General features: G+C 44.0%; 1 protein-coding gene across 1 annotated transcript in view; it reads left to right on the forward strand.

Moving 5' to 3' along the window:
- Positions 1-5,690: 5,690 nt before the first annotated feature.
- IPPK (inositol-pentakisphosphate 2-kinase) overlaps positions 5,691-10,903 on the forward strand; it is a gene marked incomplete at its 5' end in the record, with an annotated part of 14,015 nt that continues 8,802 nt past the window's right edge. The window contains 7 exons of the mRNA XM_031555525.1: positions 5,691-5,768; positions 7,879-7,974; positions 8,546-8,612; positions 9,149-9,270; positions 9,686-9,775; positions 10,391-10,449; positions 10,796-10,868. Of these exons, the coding sequence (XP_031411385.1) occupies positions 5,691-5,768; positions 7,879-7,974; positions 8,546-8,612; positions 9,149-9,270; positions 9,686-9,775; positions 10,391-10,449; positions 10,796-10,868 (585 nt within the window). The remainder of the gene's footprint in view (positions 5,769-7,878; positions 7,975-8,545; positions 8,613-9,148; positions 9,271-9,685; positions 9,776-10,390; positions 10,450-10,795; positions 10,869-10,903) is intronic.

The raw sequence follows: 10,903 nt of genomic DNA on the forward strand, positions 1-10,903 counted from the left end.
TGAATGACTTCTGAAAATGCTGTAGGTTACACACAGTGGAAATCCAAAGTGAATCCCAACTTTGCATACAAGCTCAGGAGGGAGGTAGTGTTGGTTTTTTGTTTTTTGTTTTTTTGCTTGGTTGGTTTCTGTGCTAGCTCAAGCTTGAATGAGTTTCCATTCAAAACTGACTAGATTATGACTTCACATTAAAAAAAAAAAAACAACACATTTTTTTGTCATCTGTAAATGGTTGATGAATGTAGTGGTGGATTTCATCAGACTGCTCTTTGTCTTTTCTGTGCTTTGAGTGGGCAGCAGCTGTAGGTAGGACACGCAATGACTGCTTGCTTTGGGGGGGATGACTGAGGTGCCCCATAAGGTGGGTAGGAGCAGTCAGTGTAACCACCTCTGTCCTCTCCTCCAGCCTCCCTGTATGGTGTTTCCTTTGTGCCAATGTAAGATTTTGGAGATGTTCAGTAACCACGTTCACGCCTTGTGGGTCTGCTCGGGAAGGAGCTGAGACGCTGCATGATTGAAGGGTTGCTCAAGGCTTGTTTAGACTTCTTGTAGCTGAGTTACAGAGGTGTCAGGATGCTTGGAATTAACTTGGTTCAACTCTCCATTTCATTACTTCATTTTAATCTGAGTGTTTTGACTTTTTGTTTCTTCTCCCTGCGATTGTCCTGAAGCACCTCATCTCCCCAGCACAGCAGAAGTGGGCTGGGCAGCTGCCTGCAGCCATCTGCACTGGGAACTGTTGGTGGTACATGGAGGAGATGCTGAGGAGTTTGAGGAAGGAAGCACAGTGTATGTATTCACATTCCTGCTTGTAGAACTCACCTATTTTCACAGAGGACTGAGATATTTGACATAAAGCCCCTCCCAACATTTGACAGTCTGTTTTGTTTGTGGCAGTCAGGTGTCAGGGACGATAGTGCCTTAGCAGAGTGCAGCAGTTTTCTGAGCTGGGCTCCTGGAGAGCTCATGCCACTTGCTCCCAATGTGAGTTTCCAGTGGGCAGATCACTTGGTAGCACTTCAGATGATGAGGTGGTGTAGCTGAAGGGCAAACGTTTCCTTCTCACTCATGGCTAGCACCAATCTGTGGAATTCTTGAGGATTCGGTGAGTTGGTGCTTCTCTGCAGTGGGAATCTGGATCATAACCAAAAGGAAATGAAAGAATAATGAGTACCTGAAGCCTGGTGCGACCTGTGAGCTCTGTGCTGGAGACAGCACGTATTGCGGCCGGTTTGCCTCCAAATAATGGCTGAAAATACTGAATGGTCAACCAAGTGCTATGCCAGAGATTCTGTATTCATATCAAGAAATCACGGGGTTGTTCTTAAAGAGCTCCTGTGCCAAATAGAACAGTATTGTTCAGTTTTTAAATGCTTCCTTGCACTTTGCGTAAGCAATTGCTAAACTTCCTCCATGCTGGCAGGAAACGGAGCTTTCCTCACTTTGTTCTGTGTGAGCTTATCCACGTCCTTACGCAGAACGAAACTGAGTTGGGAAACGTAATGTTTTATACAATATCACCACGTGTTCTGCATTCCAAAGCTGGGAATTTCCCAGTGTTGAGCTGGCGTTCGTCTCCCATGACTCCCATTGCCCAACATGTTGGCACCTTGGGTGAGGAGACCTTTATAGCCTCATCTGTGGAGCAGCCCAAAGACAGGCACTGATGGCAGCACAGAGGCATGATTTTACTGAGTTCTGTAAGTTCTCAGAGGAAGGAATTGCCTCCGTGCAGCTGTGTGTTCTGCCACCTCTCTGTCCATCTGCTCCCCATCCGCAGCAGGTCTCTGAACAACCACTGTTTTCTGTCCCTCAAACTAGAGTTTGAACCCTAGGGGTTGTGGAATGCAGACTTGGAATAGACAATATCAGAATGATTTCTTTTGTTGGTGAATACTGCGTGCAGTTCAAATGTTCTGCAGAAGTAGCTTAATGTGAGCAAAACAGGTCTGCAACAGGCCATTGAAAATGTCATTAATTAGTATTTGGATATCAGTAACTTCAAATGGGGCTTGAGTGGTGATTCTGTGTAACTCAACCCCAGGCCCTGTGGCTGCAGTGTAGGTAAATGCACTTGTTGAAATGCAATGACCTCAGGAGCAACTTTGTGTCTTCATCTCCTTAAGGAGTGGATGGCAGCCCTGCGTGTAATTGATTGCAGCAAGTAATGTAGTATTAATTATAGGAAGAGGTCTGTTACCAATCTCTGAGCTCAGCTTTCCTGCGTGTTTTACAACTGGAAGCTCATTGTTTTAAAGCTGTCTGTATAAAAATCAAGTGTTCTGTTGTGTGCCTTTTTAAAATAAATGTGCTGACCACGGACTGTAGCAGGGAGGTCAGTAACTCAGTGATGTGCAGTGCTGGCACAAGTGCTGGTGGGCTCCAGAGGCACAGCGAGGGAGGTTGGCAGGCCTGGCACTTCCACAGGGCTTCGCTGTCTATCAGAAGACCTTGCCTACGTGAACACAAGCTGGTGATCAGCTAGATAAGACTCTTCTCTAGATATCAACGTTCTGCCTCTGCACAAAAGCACTCGGTGTGTGCTGTTCGGAGCAGTGGTGGTAACAGACTCACAGCATTTGTTCTTTTGCTTGTTTGGAAAGACAGGAGCTGAAGTGACGTCTCCCAGGCGCTGTGTTTGGACAGGCTAACTTCACGTTCCCATACAGAAGCTTGTTAGAACACCACATCAGCTGAGCTGGGCAAGTAGAAGGAAACTGCACTTTTTTTTTTTTTTTTCTGGCTTTATGCAGATTCTCTGTTTCTTGCACTGGCACCAGCTCTGCCACAGATCTTGTTCATAATGTAGAGACTGAAAGTTGAAACCACCTCCTTGGAGTGAAGCACCTTTTCTGAAGCGTGCTGTGTGGGGACGGCAGCTTTGTCACAGAGGTACACAACTTGTGGGTGCCGGCCTGAACAGGAGTTTGGTCTTATGAGAATGGACTTCAGAGAGATTTCTGAGAAACTGTGGTTTCTCAGTATCAATCTGTAAAGAGAGAAGTGTATTTATCCTGGTTTTGTAATGCAGCTGCCTAATCCAAAGTACCTAGGTTCACACCAGTCGTACTTTGTTATTTTGGCTCGCCTAGCAGGGGTTGTGCAGTGCTCAGGTTTCTTGAAGTAACATTAAGATAATAGCTGTAGTCACTTGTTTGGAGAAGCAGCAGAAACCCATCTTTTCCTGGGATCCGTTAAGACTTGTGGGTATCTGTGAATCCATGAATTTCTTCGGACACATTTTTGCAGCCCCTCCTACAGGGTATTTGTGTTTATTGGCAAGCAGCAGCTTTCAGGTGTGATGTGAAACAAACAAGTGTTGTCTGGCAGGGTGCTGAAGGACTATTTGCCTTTAAGCTCTTAGTCCTAGAACTGGGGTCTCACACCACTGTGGCCCATTACGGTGCTCTTGTACAGCGTGGCCTTGGGGTTGTCTGTGCAGACACAGCTTTCTGTGTCCGTGCTGCTACTGCTTGTCTGAGTTTTCTATCACGACTGGACACATTTTTTGTTGTAGTCAGGTTAAGCAGTGTTGAGGGCTTACAGGAGTGCAATAAAAGGAATGGAATGCGTGGAGCTGTAGGGTCTGGCTGATCTGACCCTCAGAGTGCTAAGAAGTAGCGACAAGCTCCTAAGAAATCTGTTCTCTTCTGCGTTTGACCATTCGTTTGCATGCAGAAAAGCACGTTGGCTTTGATGTTCAGTGTGTAAATATAAATCTAAAGCACTGAAGATAACAGACAAAAAGCCTCATGGCAACAGCTGCCCACGGTGTTTCCAAGAATCGGTCGACTCAATCGGTCATGCAATATAATAAGAGGTACAGAGTGGTGTTTTCAGTGGTGACAGTTCTCACCCAGCTTTTGGTGTCTCCTGGGCTACCCTCAGCACTGCCCCGCTGTGTGTGTGACCTTGCTGTAAGGGCATGCACAAAGGATTGGGTTTAGAGGGCAATTTCTGAGAATCTACCCGATAAAAAGATGATGCTGATTATTATTTTTAGATCTGGATCTGCTACTCAGGTGGCTTACAGCCTTACTGAAGGGCAGTGCAGGGTGAAGTCGATGGCGGCTGGTTAAATTTGATCTGTGTATTATTGGAACTCTGCACTGCCTCCTTTGAGAGAGGAGTCCTTTCAGAAAAGCAGTGTGTTCTTTTGCCATAAGTACTTCTTGCCCTAATGTGCATCTTCACAAAAGATTTCGTAATGAACAGGTGCTGCGTTGTTGCAGAAGCTGAGATTTCCCTGAGCGGTGGCTGGAGGAAGTTCCTTGGTTGGGAACTGATGAATAAAGCAGTGCCTACAGCACCCTTGAAATACTCTAGGATCAAGTGACTGAATTACTTGTTCATTAATATTTAAAGGAGACCAAACCAGGTGATCATGTCAAGCCATCACAACAAGTGCTTGGTGCTGCTGAGCTGAGCGTGGGCCAGAAGGGAAGAAAGCCATGCAGCAGCCCTGTGGGCACGGCAGCAGGTCCAGCTGATGGGCAGGGGTCTCAGTCATCATCTCTGCTGGTGTGACAGCAGTTGAGCTGTTTAGATCTTGCAGCACGAGGTCAATCAGAATGCAGAATACCTTCATCTGAGAGTGTTTGCCAACCTGGTCATTTGCTGGGGAAGAAGCTTAGATTCTAGAAACCCAAAGTGTAACTTGGACTTTTAGTCTGCATTACTGTTGCTGGGTGATTTGCATGTTACTACACCACCCTTGTTGGTGTGCGGAGAGGTGCAAATGGAGCACTGAGGGGCTGAGCAGTAATTCAGAAAACACCTGTCACTCTTTACCTACTGTGGTGCCCAACTGGTTTTATCCACGTCTTGTTTGAACAGGCATCAGTGCATCCCTGCAAGTAAATACTGGCGGTCAGGTAGTGACACAGCCTCAGCTGAGGGGCAGCTCTGTGTGACCAAGCCTGGGAGGGTCTCTGCCAACTTGAAACTAAGTTAAAATTTGCTTTTCATACGATAAGTGGCAGTATTTATTCAGTATAAATTCACCAAGGCTTTCCTGAAAGAAAAATACTTTAGGTGACTTGTTTAGTGGAATAGGCTTTAGGAAAAAGGCACTCTAAATATTTTCATCTAGACCCTTAAAAACAAAAGCTAAGGGATTCGAAGAAGGGATTTTAGTTGTTGTTACCAGATTTGATTTACAGTTCCCCAAATGAAGTTTTGTTTGTTTCATTAAGGAGAAAGCTGCTGCATTTGTCCTAGTGTGGCATCTGTTTGCTTTTTGGAAGTCTGGAAGTGGCAGCGGCGGTATCTCTCCTTAGAGCTGTGCAGTTGCTGCCAGCTGCTTGGGATCCCCTTGACGTCAGCACAGTGTTACCAAACGTCACCGGCAGGGCTTGTTGAAGTGAGTTGCACAGCCTCTGCCAAAGACAGCTGGAGTACAAATGATAATATGGGACAGACAGACAGAACAGACTGGGTGTTAGAGGCAGCAGTCCTGGTGCCACTGGGGGCATGGAGTGGTGCCAGGGTAAGGCAGCAGGGAGAGGAGAAGGAAGGTCTGGGAACAGAAGGTCGTGCTCTTGATTTTCAAGCTGAGTGAAGTAACCATTTAAAATACCTATTTATTTTCTTTTCTTTGTATTTTTTTCGTAACTCCTTAGATGAACCAGGTGACAATTGTGCTGCTGAGATGAAATTTACTTTGAGATTGTGGTGTGCTTAAGTACTAACAAATCTTATTGTTTCCCATCTCTCTTCAGCGCTGTGTGGTGCTGCGGTTTCTGAAGTCCCCCCCCAACCAGAACAAGGTAAGATTTAGGGAGTGCTGGTGATAAAAGTCCACAGGTAAGCTGAGAAAAACCTGTCGGAGGAGAAATAAGAAACCCACAGAAGAACTGTGACTGATGGGAGCAAGAATAAGGGATGCTTTGATGCGTGCCTGTGCCTCGGGAGCTTTGGCAGAAGGGGGAAATCTGAGATGATGTGACGTAACCAAGGGGATGTGACTGCTGTACCACAACCTTTGTGTGGGGCAGACTGAAAGGCTGCAGCACACGGAGAAGAGGTTGGGGTTTCTGTGAGGGGAGTTGTGGTGGTGGAGGAAGCATTAGTGTTGCATATCAACGTGTGTGAGTGCAGCGATGCTGAGGAAAAGCAGGTTTCAGTGTTGTTAGGTGGGATGGAAGAGGAGCAGCGCATGGCTGGATCGTGGTACAGGTCTGCTGCTGTCTGCAGGGGTGGTAGCTGAAAAGCCACTGTACTCTGGACAAAGATAGGAAATACTGAAAGAAAAGACTTCCCTGTCTTATCTGCTGCAAACAGAACGTGGCGGGAAGCAGCCGGCCATTTTCTGGGGCTGTGGCAAAACATTTTTCTGCTTGAGAAGGAACTGAAAAGACTTATCTTAGATTTGCTTTAAAAGGAATAAAAGCCAACTGGGAGACAAAGGCGGTGGGTAGGAATGAAGCGTCTGCACTGCGCTCCCAGGGAAAAAAAGGGAAGCAGAGGAGGCAGGGAGTTCAACTGCTGCCATTTGCTTAACCTGTGAGTGCTCTTTAGGGCACAGGAGGTGAGAGAGAGAGAATGGCTTCAGCTCTGTGCTCTGACCCTCCGGGAGAAGTATAAAAAGTGATATGGCTGTATTGAGAGTGAGGGGTTGTTTTAGGGGGGAAAAATAAAATAAAAGGAAGCAAGCAAAGTCAATGTGTAGGGAGAATTTTGTGGGTTTTTGCATTAAATCAGAAAGATAAATGCAGAGTTTTCAGGTTTAGCAGGGGACAAAGAAGTTCTTGCAAGCAGAGGAGACACGTGAATGCAGTGATACAAGCTATCTGCTTTCTGCTACTCTTTCACATGAAAGAAACTTTCCTTTAAAACTGAAAACTGGCTGAAGGAAGCTTTTCATCTGCTTCTAGTAACAAGATTTAAACATACCTGCCCTGCCCTACAAAAACCACGGGAAGCAAGCTATTTTCTAGTAAGAGATGTACTGAAATGCAGATGTGCATCTCACTCTTCTGCTTCCCTCCTCTGGGAGAAGTCTTTCTTAAAAAGTGCACGGACTGCTTTGCATTTATATTGCTTGTTTGTGGGTCAGGACTGAGGGACTTCAGTGGTGAAACACGGCGGTGCTAACACAAATTGTGATGTTAATTTCACACTTAGCTGCTTTAACAAAAAGTCCTGATAACAAACAATATAACTGCGGGTTACATTTCTTCCTGCCAAATGTCAGAACTCATGGAACGAAAATAATAATAAAATGAATGGAAATAATTAACAAAAAAAGGTGGTTGCATATGTCAGCAAAGCAGGTGGGAGCAGCCTATGAGCACCAATGAGCTTCCCCTTACTGCAGAAGGTGCTCTTTCAGTTTGGAAAATGAATCCTGCTAAAGGGAGCAGGTTAAACTTGTATGTAGTCTCAGTAGACCTGTGTTTCAGTAATAAAATAATCTTTCTTAATGGTGCAATTTATGTACACTTGTTAAGTAGTGCTTCCTGGTGGGAAAAAGAAACCTACCTCTCGTGATGGTATTATGGAATAGAAACTCCAGATGCAGTGTTCTGCAGCACGCAGACTCTCCTGCATGTCAGTGTTGGCGTGAGGGCATCTGCTTTTACATACACTCGTGGAGCTGCTGAAGAAGAACAACAGAGCTTGAGCAATCCCCCACTTCCACTTTTTTTTTTTCATTATTTCTGTCCTTCTTTTCTCAGAAACTTAAGATGAAAAGTCATTTTTTCTGTTTCCATGATCACCCCAGCATCTCAAACTGCTGTAAGGAAACGGCAGTTGTGTGTCCACATTCCAGCACTTACTGACCATTGCTTTGCTCGATCGACAGCCGGCGTATGTATGTACTGAGCAGTGGTGACCATCATTTCATAACTTAATTAGTGCATTTCTTTCTCCCAGACTTCAGAGGAAATACTACACCATCTGCAAAACATTGTAGACTTTGGAAAACACGTTATGAAGCAGTTCTTTGGGGAGAATTACGTTCACCATGGGGTAAGCATTTCCTTCTTCAAATAAATGGCTGTTGCATTGTAAACTTGGAAGTCGTAGGGAACGCTGAATGCCATTTGAAAACAACAGACAGGGTTTGCAGATGCTCCTGAGCAAGCTGCACACACAAGAACAAAGAACAAAGACCACCCTCCCCAGTGCCGGTGAGCTGACGGGATCATGCTCTGTGGCTTGATCTGCTTCAAGCTGCTAATGAGAAAAGTAATCATTGCTTTGCTCTGTGTAGGGTGAGAGATGACAGAGATTTTCAGACTGGTTTTGCAAAACGAAGAGGGAAATCTAGCTTGTGCAAATTGTGTAGGTTTCTGCATAGTCAGCTCTTCCTTGCCATGCGCTGTTGTTCAGGGTGGGTTATATATTGTGTGTGAATTCAGGTCCAGGTCTTCATACAGGTTAATGTGAGGTGAGAAGCAGCTCCTTATATAGGTCAGTCTGTTGGTGGTTGTGACACACTGACCTTTGGTATTCCATTTTAGGACTCCCATTTAGGCTGTAATCTTTGTGTTGAAATACATATGTTTACCTCTTTTCTTTTTTTCTTTTTTTTAATTAGGAAATTATTCAACTGCCTTTAGACTTCGTAAGACAGCTCTGTTTAAAGATTCAGCCAGAAAGGCCAGGTAAGTGCTGATGACAGCACTGAAACTTTCAAGCTATGACACATCAGGCCTTACTAGGAAGTTTATAAAAGTGTAATACCTTAGAACACAAGGAAACTTCTTTTAGTCTTAAAACAATGACAAATTGAGATTATTTTACTGCATGCAATGTTAGCAAGAAAACGTGTTGTATCTTTGAGTACAGTTATAAATATCTACGTGTTCTTGGCCAATTGAACACACTCCTTTGCTGTTTCAGGCCTTTCATCAATTTTTAGGTTTAGGTGGAAGCTGGCCACCCAAGCAGCTCTTTAAGTACTCTTTATGCCTATGAAGTTTTGAGGAAACAGAAGATGTGTGTTGCTAGCAGGAAGGGCAAATTTAAGGAAGTGCACAATCAACTAAATCCTGCTAAACTTTGCTCTGCCTTTCTACGTTTGTTGTTTTTTTTTTTTCTTTCTTCCCCCAACTGGTGAACAACTCAACTGCGGAGTAAAAACAAACATCTACACATTTAATTTCCTTGTGTTTTCCTTTCTTTCTCTCCCTCTCCGCAGAGTCTCGCTGTGATAAAGACATGGACACACTTAGTGGTTATGCAATGTGCCTTCCTAATCTTACCAGGCTGCAGACCTACCGCTTTGTGGAACCCCGGCCAATCCTCTGCATAGAGATTAAGGTATCAAATAGGAGAAAATGCTTCTGTTTTTTTTCCCTCTGCGTTCTGTAAGCTTGTACTGACCAGAGCAGTTTCAAAGAAGTGCAGCAATGGGGTATGGCAGAGCTCAGGCCCTTGGGATGAGGTATCTCTATACCTCCCAAATTCCTGATCTTTCAAAGCTTAGGAAATTCCCGGATATTAGTAGGTGTTGCTGTGGGCAACAGCAATTTTATGTGTCCTTAATTCTTAAATGAGAACTTCATAAGAATCAGGAATGGTGTACAGTGACACATACAAAGCTTTTAAGTATCGGATGTTGACTGATAGATTATTTTTTTTGTGTGTCCTTACGCTTGAAAGATTTGCATGCTGGGTGCTTTTTATAAAAATAAATACGTTTGTATTTGTGATCTCTTTTTTGTTTTCCTTTTAGCCAAAGTGTGGCTTCATTCCTTTCTCCAGCCATGTTTCACAGGAGATAAAGCACAAGGTGTGTCGTTACTGTATGCATCAGCATCTCAAGGTAATTTCTTTTGGTTGTCATCCTGCTTTCCTTTGACTATACCATGTTTCGTGTTCACTGTTGCAGTCTTGTTTTCATGCTGAAACTTGCATATTGTTGCTTAAGACTCTGATATGACTAAAGACAGTGGGTGTATATGCATCTGAGTTGCTGGGTGTGAATGTGTTTAGTGAGAGATGGAAGAAGTTCTGTGGGAAGCTGGAAGCAAACACACAGTCTCTGAGGACTATTGAAGCTGTTGATGAGGTAAACTCCTGTGTCAAATCTCCTTTCCAACACAACTCAGCAAATACATGGTGCCATTCCATAATTTAAAATGGCATGTAACACAAGGAATTTATTTGACAGTGGCCTTTGTATGTCTGAAATGGTGTAACTGTGCCATATTGAAATGTAACGTGAACTTTCTTCCTGCTTCCCATCTGTGAATGCACTTGGAGTGATTTAAGCTCAATATGAAGATGAAGACCCTTAATAGACATGAGCTGTAACTTCGTAGGGGTTTAAATGTCATGGGACCTCTGAATACAGCATGTTAGTGCCACACACCTGACTTAAAATAACTGACAGCAGTTACTCCCAGACATGACTGACAGTGGTGTTGGTTCTCAACAGGTAGCAAATGGGAAGTGGAAGCGACCAAGTAAATATTGCCCAGTGGATCTCTTCTCAGGGTAAGGACATGCGTGCCTTGATTGTGCTTTTGCCAGAAAAGCCTATTGTACATTTGTTTCTCAGATGACTTTTACTTTCCCTGTAGTATTAAGGATAATGAATGCCTGCTTGCTTGACTCATATAGTGGATGTCTGAGGTGCTTTATGCCTTTTCACACTTCTTCCAGGAATCAGAGTTGCTTACTAATAAATCAGTATCTTCTGCTACATAACATGAAACCTCAGAAGTGTTCATTTACTCAGATTAGAAGTTCTAATTTCCAGAAGTCACTTAATCTTTGTGGTGAATTTAGGATGAGTAAAAGTGGTGGTAAAACATTCTTGGATTCTTTTTTTTTTTCCTAGAAATAAACAAAGAATGCACTTTGCTTTGAAGAGCTTATTGCAGGAGGCACAGAACAACTTGAAAATATTTAAGGTAAACAGTCTGATTTGTCTGCTTGATTCTTTTTT

This window comes from Meleagris gallopavo, chromosome 14 (genome assembly GCF_000146605.3).
Source record: "Meleagris gallopavo isolate NT-WF06-2002-E0010 breed Aviagen turkey brand Nicholas breeding stock chromosome 14, Turkey_5.1, whole genome shotgun sequence".
In the NCBI taxonomy this organism is placed as follows: Eukaryota; Metazoa; Chordata; class Aves; order Galliformes; family Phasianidae; genus Meleagris; species Meleagris gallopavo.